The sequence below is a fragment of the Schistocerca piceifrons genome, chromosome X (assembly GCF_021461385.2).
Source record: "Schistocerca piceifrons isolate TAMUIC-IGC-003096 chromosome X, iqSchPice1.1, whole genome shotgun sequence".
NCBI lineage: Eukaryota > Metazoa > Arthropoda > Insecta > Orthoptera > Acrididae > Schistocerca > Schistocerca piceifrons.
The window spans coordinates 215658993-215683331 of record NC_060149.1 but is presented as its reverse complement, the minus strand read 5'-3'; the positions used below and the strand labels follow the sequence as shown (position 1 = coordinate 215683331).

The following is a 24339-nucleotide window of genomic DNA, read 5'->3' as shown; positions in this document are numbered from 1 at the left end:
ACTTAACTTCGGTGATCTGACAAGAACCGGTGTTACCACTGTGGCAAGGCCATTGGCACAACCACAGATCAGTTATGCAAATGCTTATAACAGGAAAATGTGGTGCCTAAGCTACAAAACCGGGAATATGGAACAATGGAAAAAATTAGTTGGGCAGATGAGTCTTGTTTCACACTGTTTCCAACTTCTGTGTGAGTTTTGCCAGGAGTGAAACATGACGGGGGTTCGGTGATTATTTGAACAGCCATATTGTGGTATTCCATGGGCCCGATGTTTACTATACAAGGTCATAATTACTGCCAAGGATTATGTGACCATTTTGGCTGACTAAGTCCATCCCACGATGCAATGTTTGTTCTCCTGTAGTGATTCTGTGTTCCAAGATGACAGGGCCCCTGTTCACACAGCTCACATTGTCCAGGACTGAGTTTGTGAACAGAAGATGAATTGTCACATCTCTCTTGGCCACCACAGTCACTATATCTCAATATTATCGAACCTTTGTGGTCTGCTTTGGAGAGAAATGTGTGTGATGACCATTCATGTCCATCATCATTACCTGAATCCGCAACTAGTTTGTAAGAAGAATGGTATAAGATTCCCTTAAAAACCACTGAGGACCTGTATTTATCCATTTTGAGATGACTGGAAGCTGACCTGGATGCCAACAGTTTTCCTACATCATATCAGATATGATAATGTGTTGTGATTTTGGTGTACCAATATTTTTGTCCACCCCCTGTACATTATTGTGACCTGTTTTTTGCTGATGCAGGTCAGTTATATCCTTAAAATCACAGTTCATTTATCCATATTGTCCTTCACCTTCCTTATTCTTACATGCTTTCAAAAGTTGCTCCTGTAATGATCTTACCACACCATAGTGTGATGTATGTTTATCTAGACCCAGGAAATATTTCTGATAGTTCACCACCACAGAATTAACAAGAATTATGAATACATACCATTTGTTAATTGTAGATTTTTATGGCAACAATAACAGTGTCTGCACACAGCATACTTAAATTCTCAGGTGTCCTTACCACATTTGGGTTGTGACATCACTGCCTTTTTTTTTTTTTTAAAAAAAAAGCGCGAGGGCATTCCCATGAGGTTATTAATTGCTCATCCATGTTGTCAGAGCTCACCTCACTCCCAGACCTATCACATGTGCAACTGCTTACCAGTTAATCTATGTGTTGATGCTATAGGTATGCATCTGACAGACAGTGGTTTATTGTTCATTTATAGATCTGGAATACCATATAAAATCACAATGTAACTGAACGTGTTGATTAAATAACAACCATATTCAACTGCACAATCATCATGGGCTAATAATCCATAATAGGCTAAGTTTCACATTAATGCTTGCATATAGTGTATTAAGAATTTATGAGGTTTGTTCGTGCACTGATGGTCTGGTCTGTATCCATAACCAACAGCCCATGTCAGATAAGGGATTTGTTATATGTAGTACAGTAGGTTCAAGAGAAGGAGTTGTTATCAACATAATAACTTTAAGAGAGAGATATGTGATCCACACTCGGCAATGCATTGGTGTAAGGTCTTCATACTGAATGACTACAGAGCAGTATGCTATATATTTCTCATCAGACTGAGAACATTGGTGCTGCAGCCAACATATAACAATTGCCATTGGTATAATCTCTGGTCACAGGGAGCATCTTCACATCTCTACATCTGTGTATTCATGTCCTTTGTCAGTTAGCTGTTTTTGTGATGAAAACAATGCTATATATTGTAAAAAGTTTGAAATTATACCAAAATGTATGGATACTAGTTTACCAGAAATCCATGGTGGAAAGACTTTGTGGTTATATCAGCTTGAGTGGTTTACACCTGACTTTGAGGGAAGACAAATTACGGGATGACACTACAGAATGTGTGTTATGGTCATGATAGTGCAATAGGCAGCAGCTTTGAGATACAGTGACATTTCAACAACTGTCATACTCGTCATCTTCTGATGAAATGCTGAGATATTGTGGATGCCCCTGTATATACACATGGAAGACAGCCACCCCTCCATCTGGCTATGGGGATCATGGTCTTGTGGAGTCAGTGGGCAGAGCATTAGGGTGGAGATAGGCTGGAGGCTGCATTAGGCTTGAGGTTGCATTCAAATCCCTGTGTTGACTCTCTTGATTCGCTTTGTATGCTGTCCACTGCTGGATATGCCCTCATTGTATAGCTACTAATGTGGGATCCTCACGTAACTTAGTTGATATCTTCATCCCTACTGCCAATATTCATGTGGATCCTAATTTATAAATATTCCTTCATTATATTTTCCCAGTAGCTGTTAGCTTGGCACAAAAACTTGGTGTTTCCAAAATAAAAATTATATTCTTCATGTAGGCTGTGCTATGACGCTGCTGATTCCTTTATGCTTACATGTAATGAGTTCCCTGTAGCATTTTCAGGTACATAGCCTGTATTTGTTCAATGTGTTTGTGGCCACATTGGATGGTATCCTAGGTACCTCCAGTTTTCTTTGCAGAACCAAGAATATCTTTCAATCGTCATTTGTAGTCAGAAGACGGTTTTCATGTAGATTTTCAAAGCAGCCTCACAGTCTTGGCTGAAAGTGGCCTCATATAGTGGAAAAAATGTGAGCCTCTTGTCTCCTTCCTGGTTTGCTGTGTCTTTTCGTTCCTTCAATGCCCTTCTAATGTTACACTTTGCTGTACCCATTTTGATGAAACAATTTCTTTGGATATTGTAGCTAGGCTTGGAGGCTTCCTTTATCAGATCACATGCAGCCTATGGACCAGTGTGATTAGCACTGCACGCCTCTGTGCCAGACAGTGGCAGCTCATTATGTGTAGGTACAGTTCTGTGTGGCTGTTTAAGTGATCCAGAAACTCAGTCAGTGCCCATTTATCATGCATCTACACCACGAGTGTGTGAAGTGGTTGGGTTTTAGCATGCAGTTTGAAGTGCCAACTTCTCAAAGTGTTCCATGTAGAGATTTGTAATCCACATTCATGGATCTCAGTACTGCCACCTGACTAGAAAGCTGACAGCTTTTCATCAATTGCATACACTAAGAAAGTTTACGTTCATGCAGTGTGAATATTTTGTTCATTATGTATTGTATATGTCAAGTTTTATAGTGGAGAATAGATACAAATAGTATCACATTAAAAGGCAATGATGGCTGTACAATATTATAATAGCAGCTTTCATTGTTCCATGCTGGGGATGATGCTATTATTGCCTCCAGTGTTGTGAAGTAGAAGCAGGATTACAGTGAATGGAAATGTCATTGAACCATGTCAACAAATGCTCATATTGTAGGAAGCATTTGTTGCGGTACCCACATATACTAACCCTTCGAATGCGAAGGTAATGATCTATCGCTACCCCCTAGGTCTTCTCAGTATTAATCCTCAGTGTTTTGATTTACATGTACATTGATAGTTATTGACTTTTGAGTGTCATTGCAGTGAAGTAATGATGATCAATAACTCTGCTGCTGCACTTGTCATTTTTTGTTGTTATCATGCTTCGTAATATTCATTTACATTTTTTTATCATCCAGCATTGATGTTTTTGTGCAGTGTTGTTATTTAATATGGTTTCTGTGCTATTTTTCCTTAAGTTAATGTTTTCAGTTTGTTTATTTCATTTGCTTTTGTGATTTGTTTTTGTAAAATATGGTTCAGAAACTGACTGTGATGGTCTTGCTGGTAATTTGATCGAAAATTAAGACAGACTGGAAAATACACAATGTTCTGAAGTAAAGCGATTGCACCTGAAACACTAAATTTGCTACCTTATCCATTTTATGAGGTGCCTGGACCAAAAAATATGACACCCATGAGACATTCTGCAGTTGAAAATTTTAATTTATTTTTCACTGCATCATTACATGCCGCTACTTTGTACAGCCCATATAAAAAATGGAAGAATGTCAAAATAACTGAGGTAAGAGGTTTTATAGCATGCCCACTGAATATGAGACTCAACAAAAGATCTACATTGTTTTCACATGGGAGCACAAAGCCATCTAATGCATTTTCATGGTTTGGTAGAATGTATTCTGCTCCAAAACACAAGTGTTAGCTGATACAGAGCTGCATACATCGGACAGACTGCAATGTACTGGACAGTTATTATAATTATTATCTCTGTAAATAATATTTGAAATTTCATTTTTCTTTTATCATTTTACACAGAAATTTGTACGCATTGTATGGACATTAGTGAGCTGTCTTTAAATCAAGTGTAGTGTAAATTACAATGAAACAAAATCACATTTATATTATTTTTTAAAAATACGTCTTATTTCTGCAGTTATAAACAATATAAAGTGAAGAAGTATTACAATCTGGGTATACCATAATAAACTACATACTTTTGTGGGCAAGAGGTATTTTTTCATATTTTTAAATGTATGGCAATTCAAATAGAACTCTGCATGACAGTATACAACACGACATTTTTAGCATTAATCACTCAAATTGGCTGAATGAAAAAGGGTTCAATAGGCATGCATATTGAAATACATAGATATGTAAACAGGCAGAATACAGTGCTGCAGTCGGCGAAACCTGTATAAGACAACAAGTGTCTGGTGCAGTTGTCCAGTTGGTTACTGCTGCTACAATGGCAGGTTATCAAGATTTAAGTGAGTTTAAACATGGTGTTATATTTGACGCTCGACATAGCATCTCCGAGGTAGCGATGAAGTGGAGAATTTTCCTGTACAACCATTTCACGAGTGTACTGTGAATATCAGGAATCCGGTAAAATATCAAATCTCCAACATCGCTGTGGCTGGAAAAAGATCTTGCAAGAACGGGACCGACAATAACTGAAGAGAATCGTTCAACGTGACAGAAGTGCAACCCTTCCGCAAATTGCTGCAGATTTCAATGCTGGGCCATCAACAAGTGTCAGCATGCGAACCATTCAATGAAACATCATCGATATGAGCTTTTGGAGCTGAAGGTTCACTCATGTACCCTTGATGACTACACGACACAAAGTTTTATGGCTCACCTGAGTCCATCAACACTAACTTTGGACTGGTGATGACTGGAAACATGTTGCCTGGTCGGACGAGTCTCGTTTCAAATTATATTGAGCAGATGGATGTGTACAGGTATGGAGACAAATCTCAAGAATGCATGAACCCTGCATGTCAACAGGGGACTGTTCAAGCTGGTGGAGGCTCTGGGTATAAAGGTGTGGGATGTGAGCAGTTGGAGTGATATGGGACGCTGATATGTATAGATACGACTCTGACAGGTGACACGTACCTAAGCATCCTGTCTGATCACCTGCATCCATTCATGTCTATTGGGCATTCCAGTGGACTTGGGCAATTACAGCAGGACAATGCGACACCCCACTCATCCAGAATTGCTACAGACTGGCTCCAGAAACACTCTTCTTAGTTTAAACACTTCCCCTGGCCATCAAACTCCCCACACATGAACATTATTGAGTGCATCTGGGATGCTTTGCAATGAGCTGTTCAGAAGAGATCTCCACCCCTTGTACTCTTATGGATTTATGGACAGCCCTGAAGGATTCATGGTGTCAATTCCCTCCAGCACTACTTCAGACATTATTTGAGTCCATGCCACATCATGTTGCGGCATTTCTGCATGCTCACGGGGGCCCTACATGATATTAAGCAGGTGTACCAGTTTCTTTGGCTCTTCAGCGTATTTAACATGCAATGATATTGCAGTATTCGATGAAAATTGCGTTGTTGAGTATAATTGATAATTTGTTTATAAATAAGTTCTTCAAGGTTCACGTTAACAGTAGGAACTCTTCAATATCCCTAATTTTGTTGCAGTTCTTGTTTGCTTTTTCATTTTCATTTTTAACCTTTAAATCAGACCACTTTTCCACATTTTGTTCAGATTCTGGGAATTTTGTATCCTGTATGTTTGGTCCCAGTAACAGTTTATTTGATTTTACTACAGCTCAGATTTATTTTCTGAACTGTTAACTAGAGTTGTATTTTATTATACTATGATCTGAAGCAGTATATTTTGCTATAAAAATTGTTTTAAACCTTCAAATCATCAAGGTGGGCTTTCCAAGACTTGCTATGCTTTCTGTTAACACTGAGCCATCTACTATATGCATTAGAGTTCTCTGAATACATTTTCCTGTTTAAGTTCCACAACTATTGACTTTTCTTTTTTAGTACTATGTTAGATAAAACACTTGCATAAACAACTCTTCTTTAGAGGTAGCGCATAAAGCAATAAGACTGTTGTTCATGTTTGCAAAGATTTGATCATAATAAGCATCAAGCACCTTTATCTTCCTCCTCTTTTTAGATAACTGTAAACTCAGTAGAAATATTTAATATGCTGTAGTTAAATAAAATATCATACCATTTTATCCCACTTACAGATAACACTAATTTTGACATGTTGATACTTCTTAGCTTATAAAGTAATAGTTATCTTTGAGTTTGTGTTTACATGTAGGTTCTTACAGATTTGACAGAGGAACTGTAAAATACTTACTAAAGCAGAGAGCCATCAGGAAAACCAATAGTAATGTTCTGAAGCACTAGCTGTAACATTTAATAAAAAAATCGGTGAAGCAGATGGTGTCCTTCCTCATTAGAAGCGATGAGTACAGTGCAAAAATGACCAGTCCCGCTGCTTTTGTCAGATACTATGAAAGTCTTAAGAATTCATGGAGCTGAGAACAATTTTCACATAGGAAATACGTCTTAACAGAGGTGAAGGAGATGACCCAACTCACAAATTTACATTATTACACTCTCGATCAACTTATAAAGAGAAAGTTTACACTCCATATTATCTAGACAATGATTTAAATATTCCAGAATGAGATTTTCACTCTGCAGCGGAGTGTGCACTGATATGAAACTTCCTGGCAGATTAAAACTGTGTGTCGGACTGAGACTCGAACTCGGGACATTTGCCTTTCGTGGGCAAGTGCTGTATCATCTGAGCTACCCAAGCTTGGGTAGCTCAGATGATAGAGCACTTGCCGGCGAAATGCAAAGGTCCCGAGTTCGAGTCTTGGTCCAGCACACAGTTTTAATCTGATTTAAATATTGTTATTGCATGGGTAAGATCTGGAGTTTCTGGAAAAAAAAAGCTTTCCCATTCTCCTCATTTTTAACTGAAAAGCTTGAGGATGATTGCCAGTCTGGTACAAAGTGAGGCCATGAGAAACTCAGCACTCATTTTCTGGGTATAGGCTTTGTGGCCTTGGGCTTCCTGAGCTGCCACTGTAAACTCTGGGCATGCTTTAGTGACCACTACATGGTGTGGTGGTGGAACATTGTGTGTCACAAGGAACGGGGATCTTAGCTTGACTGTCTGGATCATGAGGATCATAAAAACATTTATTAAAAAAAAACAACAACAACAACAACAACACCACCACTTAATCTCAAGGGGTGCTGTGCACCAATGAAATACATCGCTGTGGAGATGGAACAGTCATTAGCAGGCAACCTCTGGGGAACCTGCTGCATAAGGCTTACCTAGGCATGCGGGGCTCTGTCTAGGTGGACATTTATTTCTCTAGCTGCTCGTGGGGCTGAGATGGAACCTTCAAAATTCTCTCTTCTCATCCGAGTAGAAAGGGGGGGGGGGGGGGGGGGGGAGCGAATGGTAGGTACCAACACCCAACAAACTAGAGGGCTTGTGTAGTCAGTCCTCCTGACTCAGGAATTAATTCCAAAAGCTTTGTCTCTAGTAACAGAATGCATGCTGGTAATCAGAATGTGTTTTTAGTTGTGGAACAGAAAGAGGACACTTTCCAGGCAGTTTTGCTTTTCTGTATTCAAAAAGGCTTAGAGGGCATTGCTGGCACTTCAGAATCAATCAGGTGATTGCGTAATGGGACACTGTTGGTAGAAACTTCTAGTTCCCAAGAAGTTAAGACCCTCCATAAAAGCTCATTGCCCTGGAGAAGATGCCATCAAAACTGAGCTACACACCACCTTCAATTACAGCAAAAGTGTTGTGATGTGCAATGAGCTGGTGTAGATTCCATAGGAGGAATTGAAAGATGAGTGGGGTCAAGAAGGTGTAGTCAATGTGCAAAACATCATGAAGAGAGTGGATGGAGTTAATGTGAAATCTATCTTCTTTATCATGGAGTTCCATAACACAAAACCTCCTGAGCATGTCAAGGCAGGTTTCCTTCACCTAAGTGCGTGACCTTATGTCCTCAAGCCAATGCACTGTTCTAAATGCCAGTACTTTGGGAATACAGCTCTTGGTTGTAAGGGTGAGGCCACTTGGGGCAAATGTGGTAAGGTTGCCCACAAAGGAGTTACTTATTCATCTTCTTTGAAGTGTGTGAAATGCTCTGCGGCTTGCACTGTGTGGCGTAGGGACTATAGCATAAATCTTGAGCAGAAGATACATGAGCTTAAAACTATGAAGCATCTCCCATTTGGTGAGGCCAAAAAGATGTAAAAATCCATACTGCCTCCCCACATTCAGCTCTTAAAAAGCCTGTTCAGAAATTCGAAGCTGTTACACTAATGGAGGTTGCTAGTGTTAGCACTATTACCTGCATTTGTCAATGCACTTGTGCTGCTCCAGTTATTTCAAAGCCCATACCTCCCCCAGAACATCAGAAAAGGCTGTGGTTGCCGACATTGTGGAACTCTTCTGCCCCTCTTAAGGGTCAGTCTGGTCCACTGTCCAGCACTGCCACTGCCACCACCACTTCCATTTCCACTGATGGAGACAGGAAGTAAACAGTCCGACAATGTCGACATCAGCCTTTCTGATGTCTCTCTTCGAACTGTGTCAATCTTCTCACCATACAATTGAGCCTCCAGCCATAACAGAGTCCCCTCCCCAGCATAAAGTCAAGGTGAAAGTGTTACCCCCATGTATGTATGTATGTATGTATTAAACCGGGGACCTAGAAACGATGAAGAGGCTTTGTTTCGCTGTAGCCCTCAGTGGTACACAAACACACAACAGGCCAGAGCAGTCCACCCACTCCACCGTCGCCCCACACCGAACCCAGGGTTATTGTGCAGTGCAGCCCCCATTGGACCCCCCAGGAACGTCTCGTACCAGACAAGTGTGACCCCATATGTGTGTGTGGTTGAATAATTATGTTGTACGCGTACATGGAGGAAACAGTGTTTGCGCAGCAATCTCCAACATAGTGTAACTGAGGTGAAATAATTGGAACCAGCCTGCGTTTACTGAGGTAGATGGAAAACCACCTGAAAAGCCATCCACAGGCTGGCTGACACGCTGGACCTCGACACTAATCTTCCAGGCAGATTCATGCCGGGGACCAGAATGCCTTCCTGCTCGGGAAGCAGCATGTTAGACAGCTCGGCTAGCTGGGCAGGCGTTACCCCCATGATAGATGGCTCCAAAAGTGCAATGGAACATTAATGGTTTCAGGACACATGTGGAGGAAATGAAACTCCTAGTGCAGGAAAGCCGTTTGTGTTTGAGGGAAACACATTTTAAAGTGTATGGTGCCCCTGTACTATGTTGCTATATGCTATCGCGTGGATGACCTGATTGGGGAAAGGGCCAAGGGAGGTGTCGTTGTGTTTGTCAATAACATGTACCAGTCCTCTGCACTCCCCTGGCTACTGAGCTGCAGTTTAAATTTGTTTGTGCCAAAGGATTACTATTTGCTCAATTGTATTTACCTGTGCAACATGTGATAGACTGTGAGACTCTCAAAGATCTTATAGAACAACTCCCCCGACAATTTCTCCTATGGGAGACTTCAATGCCCAAAATGTATTGTGGGGCTCGACCTCCACTTCCCCTCAGGGTCGGGTTTTAGAGAGCCTCGTGATGTCTCACGAGCTGTGCATCCTCAACACAGGCTCTCCTACCCATTCTTATGCTAGTACTAGGTCATTCTCAGCCATCAACCTCTCTTGCTTCTCTCAAGCCCTTGCGGACTCCATTTAGTGGGAAGTCACTGATGACCTTCATTCCAATGACCATTTAACCACTCTGCATTCACCTACTGGATGGAGCTCTCACTGAAAGGATGCTGCCACAATGAATGATCAGCAGAGCCAGCTGGATGTTGTTCAGCCAGTTGGCTGTGTTTGTATGCTATGACAGCATCCAGGAGTTAGTGGACCACATCAAATGAGTAATCCACCATGCTGCTGGTTTCTCCATGCCAAAGTTCTCAGCTTATCTTAGGAGATAACTTGCCCCTTAGTGGACTGTTGAGTGCTACTGAGTAATCTGGCTCAGCCGTGAGGCTCTGCAACAGATTCAGTGCCACCCAATGGCAGAAAACATCACAGTGTTTCCATTGGTGAGGGCTAAGGCTCAGCACATCATCAACAAGAGCAAGAAAAGGTCATAGCAAGCTTTTGAGACTCCATCAACAATTATACTTGCCCTACAACAGTATGGGAAGTTATCAGGAGGATTTCCAGTGAAGGCAGTTGGTCACTTATAGCAGTGTTGTTGAATTGGTGTTGTCAACAAACAACACCAGGAGACGTCGCATAGACAATGGCAGAGAATTTCGCAACAACTACTACCACTGCTAGCTAGGTTCAAGCATTCCGTTGTTACCATGCCACCGTGGAAAGGGCTGAGTTGGGCCTCAGGTCCTACACTGCAGAATCCTGCAACTCCCCAGTCTCCATGTGGGAGCTGGATTTGACACTGTCCAACACTCAAGATTCTGTGCCCGGTCATGACCAAATCTGATACAGCATCCTCTGGAACTTGAAACCAATGTCAAAAGAAGTCCTTTTAGGATGTTTTAATTCGATATGGCAGACAGATCACTGTCCCAGCTCGTGGTGGACAGCAATTTCCATACCTCTCCTCAAGCCAAGAAAGGACCAAATGTGTCCCAGTAGTTACTGAAGCATCACCTTAACGAGCTGTGTAGGAAAGAACTTGGAATGAATGGTTAACCAAGTCTGGTTTGGACGTTAGAGACCAGACAGCTCCTCAGTCGGCCTCAGTGTGATTCAGGAGATGGTGATTAATTTTGTCAACAACCTGACCCTGCTAGAGGCAGCTAACCAGCAGGCTTTCCTGCGGAAACAGCATTGTGTAGGTATATTCTTTGATATGAGTAAGATGTATGCCACTACTTCATGATACTTTACTCTAGGGCATGTCTACCACTGGGGCTTCCATGGCCATCTCCCCGTCTTCATTTGGTCCTTCTTGTCTTTCTCGGTAGTGTGTTGTTGACGTACTGTCAAATAGTTTCAAGTGGGAGAATGGTATTCCTCAGGGCAGTGTTTTAAGTGTTGCCCTCTTTGCTATAGTCATAAACAGTATCATGTCTATGGTAAGGAGTCCCATACAATTCTCCTTATTTGTGGACAATTTTGCAGTTTTCTGTTTCCTCCAGTATAGCAACAGCAACTCATCAGTTGCAGCTTGCACTAAAGATGGTGATGATGATGATGATGATGATGATGGTGATGATTGGTTTGTGGCACGCTCAATGGCGTGGTTATCAGTGCCCGTACAAATTCCTAACCTTTGCTCAATCCAATCTTGCCACTTTCATGAATGATGATGAAATGAGGAGGACAACACAAACACCCAGTCATTTCGAGGCAGGTGAAAATCCCTGACCCTTGCACAAAAGAGGCCGGAGGACTGGGCTGTTTTTACATTTTGTGTATAGGAGAAATATATATATATATATATATATATATATATATATATATATATATATATATATATATATGTGTGTGTGTGTGTGTGTGTGTGTGTGTGTGTGTGTGTGTGTGTGTGGGCGCGTGCGCGCGCGTTAATTTTAATCATTTTTATTGTATTTTTAAGTTACTTGAATTGTTTATGTGGAATACCATTCCCCCTTTTAAAGACTTTGTGCGGTATTTTGGACGTCATTTTTTTACTTCAAATGGTCTTGGTTACCACACCTAAAGGACCCGAATCTAAAGTCCCAGAAGGCACTGCTCATGTTTTATAGGCCTTTTGTGCAAACGCAGCTGGGTGTGGGTCAGCAACACCTTCATACCAGAAGATCACTGACGCTGTATGCCATGAGGGGACCAGCCCCATACCCAGTCTGTGTGTTGAGGCTGGTGAACTGCCATGTGCCATTCAGTGGCTTCTCATGGTGTGTCAGGTTCTTTGCTACTCCCAATTCCTCAGTATATCATATAGGGTCTCATCCAGCTTTGGAATGTCTCTTTATCGCTCATCCAAAGACATTGAGGCCATTTGGAATCTGTGTGAAGTGTGTGCTGGAGTCCCATGGTGCGGGGCACGTACAGGCTGAAATCTGGGGTTTTAACCAGTTGCTACCCTGGTTACTGCAGAGGCCCAGAGTGCAGTGTAGGGGAGGTTGCACTCCTGCATACGTTTTAATACACAATTATCTGATATTTTAAATAAGCACCACAACTCTGTAGCTAGCTGTACTTATGGATGGGTCTAAGCTGAGGGGACTCCGTTGGTTGCTCTGTTGTTTTCCCCAATCAAGTCCTCAGGATTCTACTGTCTATGACGTGGAATTATACACGATATTTTGGGCACTGGAGCATGTGAGACATATTTTGAGTGTTAAATTCCATGTCTGTTCTGATTCCCTGAGTGCCCTTCACACTCTCCAATGCTTTTACCCAGCAGGATACCATCCTTCAATTACAAAGGGTGGGGAAGGTGGTGTCTTTGTGCTGGGTACCAGGGCACATGGGTATTGTGGGGAATGAAAGAGTGGATGTAGTAGCCAAGGAGGCATGTCATGATCCTCCATTAGTTCGGTGTGGCATCCCCCTGCATGCTATCGCCTCAATGTTAAAGTACAGGGTTATGCGTCTCTGGTACCGTGCGCCGCAGAATTTGAATCCCTGCCAGATGTCATGGCTGACGAAGACCCCTAGAGGTCTCTGCACAATCGCGCTGTAAGCTGTGGCGGCGCGTGCCTCCTGGCCTGCATTTAGAGTGAGGGCGCCACAATGGAACACGTGGTTGCAGCGGCCAATAGCAGCGTCCCCGATAGCGTACTTAAGCGCCTGCCTCTGGTTCAACCTGTCAGTCTAACCTTGCATACGTCTCAGGACATATCGCCTCACTTTACACAGTGTATATACATTCGTGTTTTGTTTACGAGTGGACGTGGTTGTCTAGTTAGGTTTTCTTGGCTCTGTTGTTTCATTCTTGTTGTTGTCGTAAGGTCCTTCATTTGTAGTGTCCGCCCTCTCCTGTTGTGTTGTTGTTCGCGGGCCACTCCGCAGGTCCCGCCACGTTTTGTGTCACTTCAACCCCTGCGACTGTTCCGGTCGCCGTTACAACATTTTGGCGATGAGGTAAACGGTGGTCGTTGTTGGTATGGAGGTGAAGTTGGTCTGTCTGCTGGAGCAACAGCAGCAGCTCATGCAGCATCAGCAGTTCCAGTTAGACATCTTACTAAAGTCGCTGCAGTTGCTAACAGACAAAGTCGATGCCCGGGATGCGTTACCACAACATCTGCCGAGTCCTCTGGTGTCCGATGCTTTCCCACGTCCGCCATCATTTCCACCATTTAATGATGCTAACGAGGACTGGGAAACCTACTTACATCGGCTGAAACAACATTTCACAACTTTTCAAGTCACGGGCGACTGCTTGCAGCAGTCGTTGTTTTTGTCTTGGGACTCTCCAGACATGTTCTTTCTTCTCCGCAAGTTGGGACTATTGTCCGTGTATATACTTTCGTGTTTTGTTTACGAGTGGACGTGGTTGTCTAGTTAGGTTTTCTTGACTCTGTTGTTTCGTTCTTGTTGTTGTCATAAGATCCTTTGTTGGTCGTGTCTGTACTCTCCTGTTGTGTTGTTCGCGGGTCCTGCCGCGTTTTGCGTCACTTCAACCCCGCGACCGTTCCGGTCGCCGTTACAACAGCATCAATGGAAGGATGTGTGGCTGGAAGTGACAGACAGTAAGCTCCATCTAGTAAAGTCCTCAACATGGCTGTGGTGTACCTCATTCCAGCCACATAGAAGGGACGAGGTCCCCCTTCCTCGTCTTCACATAGGCCACAACACTATGACACATGGCTTCCTGCTCCATCGAGAGGGCCCTCTAATGTGTGTACAGATCACTGTGCACCACATTTTATTAGACTGCAGTTTATTTTCAGACCAGAGGGCAGCAACAGACTTGCCCTCTATTTTAAGTGACTTTGAAATGGATGTGGTTAGGGTTTTAAAGTTTTGTGAATTGTTCAACATGTGTCCTAAGATTTTAGGGAGAGGCAGATAATGTGTTGATATGGTAACTGGCTCATCCATAATTTTTGTAAGTGGTCAGCTGGTCACATTTCTGTGGACCATTGTTTTAGCACTTCTGTCATTTTACTTATGTTTTAATCCCTGGTATAGTACATCTCACCCTTTCTCCATTGTCTTAGGATGTGCGAGACAGAGTGATTGTGTGGTTAAACGCGAGTGAGGTGGGAGTGAGTGCGTGAGTGCCGTTTTGCAGGTTTCGTCCTCACTGTGTGCAACAATTTTAGCTATTTTATCCACAATCATTTCTTTTAATACATGTAAGGGCACTGATAACCACGCCGTTGAGTGCCCATAAACTCGAAATGCACGCACGCCCACACATGTGTTTGGTGGAAGTGGGGCACTGGGTAGGTCAAAAGTAGATGGATGAGGCCTGCAGCTGAGTGTGCTCCTGTGGGTCTGATTGTGATGTGATTCAAAGGTAATAATGATATAATTGAGTTCACAGAAGAACATTCAGTAGGACAACAGATTAGTTATTGCAGATGTTGCAAATCTAAATTGCTAGAAACTAGAATATGCTATTGAGGAAAAAGAAGTTGTCTTTGATAACTTCTGAGACTCAAGATTAGCTGAGGTGGCAGAATATACTGGGCTCATATATATTACTTTTTATTTATACCTAAAAACAAAGATGTGTGACTTACCAAATGAAAGCTTTGGCACGTCGATAGACACACAAACAAACACAAACATACACACAAAATTCAAGCTTTCGCAACAAACTGTTGCCTCATCAGGAAAGAGGGAAGGAGAGGGAAAGACGAAAGGATGTGGGTTTTAAGGGAGAGGGTAAGGAGTCATTCCAATCCCGGGAGCGGAAAGACTTACCTTAGGGGGAAAAAAGGACAGGTATACACTCGCACACACACTCATATCCATCCGCACATACACAGACACAAGCAGACATTTGTAAAGGCAAAGAGTTTTATTTAAGAACAATGAATTGCAGAATTTTAGGTTGTGGAGATAGATTAGTGGAATTTAAAGAGGCATTAAGTAAGATAAAATGGGATGTAATAGGGTTATCAGAGAGGAAAACAACCAGAACTAAAATCAGGCCATGTGTTTTATTTTAGAGGAACAGGGCAGGAAGTGAATCCAGGTGTACGCTGCATTGTAAACATGAAAATTAAAGAATTATAGGTATGGAAGGAATCACACATTAAATAGCAACACTGGTTAAAAAGTATTCCATGGAAATCAGTCAAATCTATGTAACGTCATGATCGGATCCTGATGAGAAGAAATAATACCTTTGCAAAAAGTTACAGAAGCTTGTATAAGACAACAATGTGGACAGTTTTAATGAGAAAGTAGGACAAAAACTAAAAACTAGACTTTGGATATGCTTCCAGACTTTGCAGAAAAAAATAAGATATCTTTCTTTATCATATTCTTCCAGAATTAAACAAATAGAAAATTGACTTGGCTAGAATGAAATAGAAATAAAAGAGAAACTTAGTAAATTTGATCAAATAATAAAGAAAACAAGTTATAGAGGATGTGACAGTCCTAAACCACTTTTGAACTGCAAGTGACGACAGGCTTGTAAGATATTGAGTAAAAATAGATACAGCATGAAAGAAACAGACTCGCCAGGCAGTAAGAATTTATCTAAAAATAGTGAGGTATACCAGATTAAATGACAAATTCATCTTTGAAAATGAAAGTTATGCAAAAATAGAGGACAAGTGCAATTATTTGACAGAAAGTACTTACATAAACAGCCAAACAAAATTCAGAAATGAAGAAAGCAAAATATACAGAAAAATTTCAAATAGGACAAAGCAGTTATTTTATAGAAAGTGAGAGTTTCAGACAACTGATAATAGAAACATGATATAATATGCTGAATTAAACAAAATTATTCAAGAGAATGTAAAAACAATAATAATGTGAATAAAACAAAATAAACTTTTGTTGGATAGATGCCACATTGCATCAGTTAGGATAGCCAATGGCACAGTAACTTGTAAAAGTATTTGAAGATTTCATTAAATGTATAGTTAAAGATATGACTTAGAAACACAATAACGCTGTTGTCGAAGTAATGCCACATGAAGCATATGAAGGCATTCAACATATGAAGAACAAGAAGGCACCGGAAGGTGGTGATGTTTTATTACAAATGATTAAATATGGATAAGAATAATACAAAATTAACTAGTGAAACTATTTACAGGATAGTTCTGAAAGAAGATAATGCCAAAAAAACTGGAACAATGCTGTAATTGCTGTATTTCATTAAAAAGTAGACAAAAGCTGTAGACCTATCATTCTCCTATCTGCAAAATATATACAGGCTATTCACCAACTTTATCACCAATAGCATAAAAAATAATTTTAATCAAGCAAAGAAACGAGCTGGCTTTATAAATGAATACAGGACAGTGAGCAGTTTGCAGGTTGACAGAATTATAGGATGGAGTAAGAATATAAGTTTTCACTTTGTCTAGGAATTGAGTTTGGAGAAGACATTGAGTCAACCTATTTTAATTTACTGAAGCAAGTACACAGTGAACCCAAACTACACCAACAGAATTCTGGAATTTTTTAGGATTATTTTCTGAGTATTTTAGTGTAAGGAACCCCATGGTCTCCTCTCCAATCCATTAATTTGTTACACTTAGTACAAATATTTAACAAAATTAGTATCTTTTCTTAGTTTTAAATATTTAGCCATTGAAATTGGTGAAATAGAAGAGGAAGAATGAAAAGCTAGATGGTGAAGTTTAATATGAAAGCTTTCTGGTGAGATAAAGAAATCAAATTTGGTTAGGTTTCTAAGGTAATGTTGCCACTAATCATACTATAAGTAAAAAATTGAAGTAACCCCTTTCATTTTGTTTATTTTTATTTTTTAAATTTTAGCTTGGGGAGTTCTTGTACAAAATTCAATATTGTCTTCTGATGTTTTTTATTTCAACAGGGTTTTCCAGAACGTTTGTGTACCGAGTTGGCACATAGAACGCCAAGCAGTATGCGTTTGAAGGTCATCCATGGTGGTAGAAGTCGACGTATTAGTTCCTGGATTGGAGGGTCAATTGTTGCTTCTTTGGGAACTTTCCAGCAAATGTGGATCTCAGCACAGGAATATGAAGATGCTGGAAAAAATGTAGTTGAGAAGAAATGCCCATGAATTTCCAAGAACTGTTGGTAAAGAAGTTGAATGCTGCATGCAAATGTCACATGATCAAGGAGAAACAAGACCTTGATTTACGTAATTGTTATATTAAGTATGTGATTTACTTAAAAGGCAAAAAGAAACAGTATCATTCTGTGTGTGTGTGTGTGTGTGTGTGTGTGTGTGTGTGTGTGTGTGTGTGTGTTTTTGACACATTGTGGTTGTGTTATTTGTAGGTTGCTATGTACCTTGTTGCACTGTCGACAACAGCTGTTACATTTGTAGGCACTTCACTTCAGTGTGACATTTTAAATGTATATCTGAGTGCTTTTTGTATGTGACAAGGGACAGCAACCTATTGCATTTTCAGACTGATAAGTGATCTTTTACACCCAAATACTCATGCAGGTTTCCTCATCTATTTGCAGTAAACTAGTCTCGTTATGGCATTTTTTCTTGAAATGCAACTGACATATGGACAGAAATATTCCTTACTTAGACCTACGAAACATCTAAAGGTCCAATGACTGCAGAAAAAAGAATTACTGTAACCCAGCAACACAAACATGTTGCATACGGGACAATGAGCAACAGAGCACCCAGATTCCCTACCAGTAAAAACGATATACAAACCAAACTCAGTACAGTTAGAGAAAGCAATCATCAGTATTGCATTTGCTAGACACAAAATAGTGTTTAACACTTGCAAAACCTGGTACATGGACCGGACAGTTGAAAAAAACATGGATTATAATAATGCATACTGCCTGTATAAAAGAAACAGGTTATCCATTCACAGTGTAGTAGCTCACTTGAGTTATTGCAGGCAATAAAATTGATTTATTTGAGAAATTCAAAATTTTCACAAAAACTTTTGCATTATTTAATGTATTTTCCAGTGAAAGAATATTTTGTGTGTAGTGTCACTTGTCAAGGTAACAAAAATTTTAAATGTCCCTTACATAATTCAGGTAATATAGTGTTGATTTGTTAACCCTGGCTAACACTGTATTGGATTGTATACAAACAGTTGATTATGTGTTGTAGTCTCAATGCCCCATGATAGTTTGTATGCCTATTATGAGTAATTACAAAGAAGCAATGTCCATATGTAGCTCAAAGTAGTTGGTTTAATTTATGATAGTTTGACACATTGATTCTGTGAGAAAGCAGACATTCCATACCTAAAAAGTTAGGTAGTGTGATGAAATTGTGAAACAGTAATTACAGCAAGAATACTGCACCAGAGGATTGCAGTGCCTAAGTGGATTTTGTTTAGTTAATTAGTAAGTAGTGACTGAAACACTTAACTCTTTTAATTTATTGTAAGAGTTGCTTAAACTGTTGAGCAGCATCAAATAAAAACAAACCCTTGTGAATTTCAGTATTAAGTTTCTTTTTCTTTTTTAAAAAAAAATTTTTTTATATTTTAAACATGTCCTCAGTTCAGCATTTACTAGAAACACATTCATATACAGCAGCACAGATTTATGAATGAATTTAGTTCTTGCAGAGCTATTCATATGTAAAAAGAATGTACAGATGATTGTACATTGTTTACATTACAACAATCGAAAAATTTTGAAAGAAATTCTTATTCATACTTTTGGTCCTGAGCCATAGCAAGTGAACCTGTAACAAAAAACATGACTTTCAAACCACTGCAACGATTATAATAATAACAATGGTATAGAAAATCTGCTCATTTTGTTTTAAAGTGGCTTGTAGCACTTTGTTCTTGATAAATATCTACAGTCTGGTTTTAGCTGCCAGAGACCGTGATTGTGTGTGTGTGTGTGTGTGTGTGTGTGTGTGTGTGTGTGTGTGCGTGCGTGCGTGTGAGAGGGGGGGAGGGGTGTTTTTTTTGACAAAGGCCTTGTTGGCCGAAAGCGCACATTTTGTGACAGTCTTTTTGTGACAGTCCTTTGTTGTGTCTACCTATCTGTGACTCAACATCTCCATTATATGGTGTTTCGCAACTGTCCTTTTCATAATATTGTTACATTCATAAAGTAATTTACTGATAACTTTGTCATTAAAAATACACATCCTTAATTTTCCAGAATCCAACTTTATTCTATTACAGAAATTAATATAATAATGAAGCATACATTTTGTTTTATGTACAATGACCTCTTTTAGAATAAAATTTTTTGTTTTGTTTGATACATTTTAAAACATGGTAATTTGTGAAGGGCCCCTTCACATTCATTACACTAGTAGCTTGTGTTTCTGTGCCACGCTTTTCCAGTTAATGTCGTGACTCTCTGAGAGCACGTTATGAATTGTTTATGTTTCTCTCTCTTCCTTCGTTCTCTCTCAGTCTTTTTAAGGAAATGGTTTCTGGTTGATAACCTGGAGAATCCTTATGCTTTGAAGCTTGGTTTGAGAGCTCAGCTTTCTGCAAGAGCTCAACAAATGCTTGCCACATACTATGTTGTTGTTTTGATTTTTTAGGAGGAAAATACCTATGTCACTTTTTATATAAAAAAAAGGTAGTCACGAGATAATTCACAAGCAATTTCATCAGTCAAACCACACCTCACAATGTTGATGCAACTGAGCTGGCATAGCAGAAACATACTGCTGTGAAGACACACAAAAAGAGAGGCAAATAGAGGCAAGTCATACTTTCTCAGCATGCCTGCACTATCTAGTAGTAACAGAAATGAGCCAAGGGGTGCACTCAGAAAGAACGCCTATAAAATCATGGGCATCAGACTGTTGAGCAAGCTGGCAGCACCCATAGTTTTATGGGTGTCAGCTACAAATTTTCCAGAAGATTTGTTTCCACAGTGCCACAGAGTTACTGTATCCCACGCAATACTGCCTTCATAATAAGTATAGAAAAGAAGGTAACTCGTCACTTAACTAGTGTACCTTTATGTGTCAGTTATTTTGAGTAATGTAGACTATTATAGTAATAACATTCAGTAGCTAGGCATTTATAGTGTGTACATAAACAACAGTGTTGTAATACACATAAATACTGCAATTTTTGCTTTCCTCATATTTACTATTTGAAAGGAGGAAAAAAAAGAGTGTGCTTCCTTTTTATTAACTCAACATTACTTGTACAATCATTGTTGAGTTGTGAAGAAGATGATAGTGATAAATAATCTCAGAATTTTGCTAGAGTAAGTACTGCTTTTGGTTACAAAGTAATTAAATGTTGCCTCTGCTGCATGCCATTTCTATGATGTGTTTGTGATTCATATTCTAAGATGTATTTTCTGAGTCATGGTACCAGAATCATTCAGTCTGAATAATAATTTGCAGGGAGAACAACTCAGTTGAAAGCAAGTCAAGTAGGAGGGGGGAGAATTTCACAGGAACACATTTCATTGCATATTTAAGCAAATCCATCTTAATCATTCCTGACAACCTGGACAACAGGAAGATATTCCAGGTCGAGAGGGTAGCGCGGGTGACAGTGGCGGTCGAGCCACTACGCGCAAAACGAAGAAGGGCCCAGTGCTACTCATGCCAGGGCCTGGATCATGTCGCATACTATTGCAGCATGCCACCCCGCTGCGTTAAGTGCGCAGGAGGACACCAAAGCCGGGACTGCGCAAAAAAGAGGGAAGAACCCCCGCAGTGCTGCAACTGTGGCGAGCCACATGTGGCGAGCCACATGTGGCGAGCTACAGGGGCTGCACTAGATTTAAGTGCACAAGCAGACCCCAAGGCAAAAAGCCCCCCTCGCGCAGAGTACAGCCAGGCACAAACTATGCTGCCGCTGCCAAGGGGACCACTGCCACCCCATCGCGCCAGTCAGCACAGAAGTCTCCGCCCCAACACCAAAATGCGGAGACCAACCTCACAGCCACAGAGAACTCAGGAATGCTGGACATGCCCTTGTCCAACAACTCAGTGTGTGGACACCCCCAAGTGCCCTCCACCACCAGCAACCCACCGCAATGTGTGGAACGCCCCATGCGGCGACCGGTAGCGGCGTCGCAGCCGCCACCTCCCCAGGTACCGATGCAACCAGTTTGGGTGAACTACTACGCTCACTCAACACTCTACTGACCCAACTGCCAGTGCTCGTCACGGCAGTAACGGGGGCCCTCCAGGCCGTCACCGTTCCCTCAGCAGCTCACCATGGATAGACAGCAGATCCATGGTCTATCGGTATGTGTATTTAACGCAAACGGACTGGTAAAACAACAAGGTGAGTTTCGCCAATTTATACAGGACGAGGCAGTCGACCTGTGCCTAGTGTGCGAGACTCACCTGAAACCAGGAGTCCATGTAAAGGTAGTGAACTATGCCTGCTACCGCCACGACAGACCAACCGCCGGAGGAGGAACTGCCATCTATGTTAGGACCTCCCTATGACACCACCAGATCCATCTCCCAGCCCTGGCAACCCTTGAAGCCACAGGGGTCAATGTCTCCTCCATGGCGGGACAGATCACCTTCGTGGCCGCCTACAGGCCGCCACGCGGTAATCTCTTGGAGGCAGACTTTGACACGCTACTGACGATGGGGGGACGGGTTTTCCTGGCTGGCGACTTTAACGCTAAGCACACGGAGTGGAACTCCCGCCTCACCAACGTCAGCGGTCGTCGACTCCTCCGTGCCGCCCTCCGCAACGGCGCCATCGCGCTCGGACCCCAGGACCACACCATCTATCCACACCGAGGGCAGTCAGATGTTCTCGATATCGCCCTTATTAAGGGCATTGGGAACCACATGACCGCCACCACCCGGTGTGCACTGTCGTCTGACCACCTACCAGTGGTCTATGACATCGACGTAAGGGGGGCCACCCTCCCACCCCGCCGTAGGAATTACCACCGTATGGACAGCGAGAGGTTTCAGGAGAACGTCCTGGAACTTCTCTCGGATGCTCCAGACCCCACGGAAGTGGGGGTAGACAACGTACTACGGTACTTCAACCGCCAGCTGCTACTCGCAGCTGAAGTAGCATCACCTCCTCCCCCGCGCCAGCCAAAGGATTTCGCCCGTAGCCTCCCGTTGCACATACGAGAGACTATACAGGAGAAGAACAGAGTGTTCTGTGAATAGTAACTCACGCGACAACCTGCCACCAAATGCCTCCTAAACAGGATGAGGAGGGAGATCAAGGCGGCAGTTGAGGAACATAGAAACTGCGACTGGGCCGACCTAGTCGCCACCCTCAAAACACAGGACGGCAGTGCTTGGCGAGTCGTCAAGTCCTTCCTGCGCCGGCGGCAGCGAGTCCCACCGCTGCAGGCTGGGCAGATGGTCGTCTGCAGTCCAGATGGGAAAGCAGGATTACTGGCCGACCACTTCGAGTCGTCATTCACCCCAGTGGATGACAATCTCGATGTGGCCCACATTGGCAGAGTGGAGGAAGAGCTCCCCATCTTCCTAGCAGCGAGAGAAGAAGGGGACAGGATTGACCCCATCTCAGAGGAGGAAGTGGCAGAACAGATACAGACACTCAACACCAAAAGGGCGGGAGGCGACGATGGCGTCAACAACCACCTGCTGAAGAACTTGCTGGAAGGGGCTTACCAGCTCCTTACAGGCATCTTCAATCAGGTCCTCCGCTCTGGGATCTACCCCTCTGAGTGGAAACACGCGGAGGTGGTAGCCATACCCAAAGAGAATAAGGACGGCCGGCAGGCTGAAAACTACGGGCCAATCAGCCTTCTCCCGTCCCTCTCCAAGGTGTTTGAGCGTCTGTACGCCAAGAGGCTGCTCCGACATGTGACGGTCGAGGGCATCATCCCAGACGAACAGTTCGGATTCAGGAGAGGTCATTCCACCACCCACCAGCTTCTGCGGCTGGTGGAAGAGGCCATGCGCGCCCTGGAGACCAAGGAATACCTTGGGGCGGTGTTCCTTGATGTCTCCAGAGCCTTCGACTCCGTGTGGCACGACGGCCTCGTGTACAAACTCTTTGTGCACGGGGTACCGACATCACATGGAGTCCTCATCCGCTCCTACCTGGCCGACCGGACCTTCCACGTCCGACTAGATGATGGCACCTAGACCCACAGGCCGATACGAGCAGGAGTACCACAGGGGTCCGTCCTTGGCCCCCTGCTGTACTCCATTTTCACCGCAGATGCCCCACGAGTGGCGGCGGTGAAATTAGCACTCTACACTGATGAAACCGCGCTATTCGTGCGGAGCATGAACGTGAGGGAAATGCGATGCCTCCTCCAGATTGGCTGCGACACCCTGGGAGCGTGGTCAACCAAGTCGCGGCTCAAACAGAACGCCGCAAAGAGCCAGGCAGTAGTATTCACTAGAAGACTGCTGCCTCCCGATTTGCCGCCGGTTACTATCACGGGAAGCCCCGTGCCGTGGAGTAAAACTGGCAAATACCTCGGGGTCACACTCGACCAGAGGCTTACCTGGAGACCACACGTCCAGGACGTTAGGAGCAGGGCTATAGGGTGACTTCACACCCTGTACCCCCTGCTTAACCCCACGTCGACGCTGGCCCCCCAGCACGGCATCACCCTGTACCTAGCGCTGGTCAGACCAGCGCTGGAGTACGCAGCCGTGGTGTGGGGCATGGCAGCTGACACCCATATAGGCACGCTGCAGAGGGTGCAGAACAGAGCCCTAAAGCTCGCCCTGTGCCTTCCACGAAGATATTCCTCCACTCTGCTACATGAACAGACCGGCATCCTGCAACTGCGGAACCGCTTCAGACAGTCTGCACGACTGTTCTACAGTAAGGCTGAGAACTCAGAAAACCGGCTCATACAGGACCTGGGCCACAACATACACCACAGGCCAACCACACATTGGCCTGACCTACTGAGGGACTAACAACCCTCAGCAGGCAGGATGCAACTGTATCCCCATAGGCCGAACCAATAAGTCAGGCACCATAATCAAAACAACAGGCATAGCAGGAACAACAAAGCATTGTTTACCCTGCTCCTACGCGAGCAAAGGACAGCTCGTAAGGAAGAAGCGAAGCGACCGAACC

The 24339-nt window shown here is 42.7% G+C and overlaps 1 protein-coding gene across 1 annotated transcript in view; it reads left to right on the top strand.

Annotated features, from left to right (window-relative positions):
* Nucleotides 1-18783, top strand: part of LOC124723082 (actin-like protein 6A) — a 102094-nt gene extending 83311 nt beyond the window's left edge. The window contains exon 4 of the mRNA XM_047248259.1: nt 17202-18783. Within this exon, the coding sequence (XP_047104215.1) occupies nt 17202-17411 (210 nt within the window). The 3' untranslated portion in view covers nt 17412-18783. The remainder of the gene's footprint in view (nt 1-17201) is intronic.
* Nucleotides 18784-24339: the final 5556 nt, after the last annotated feature.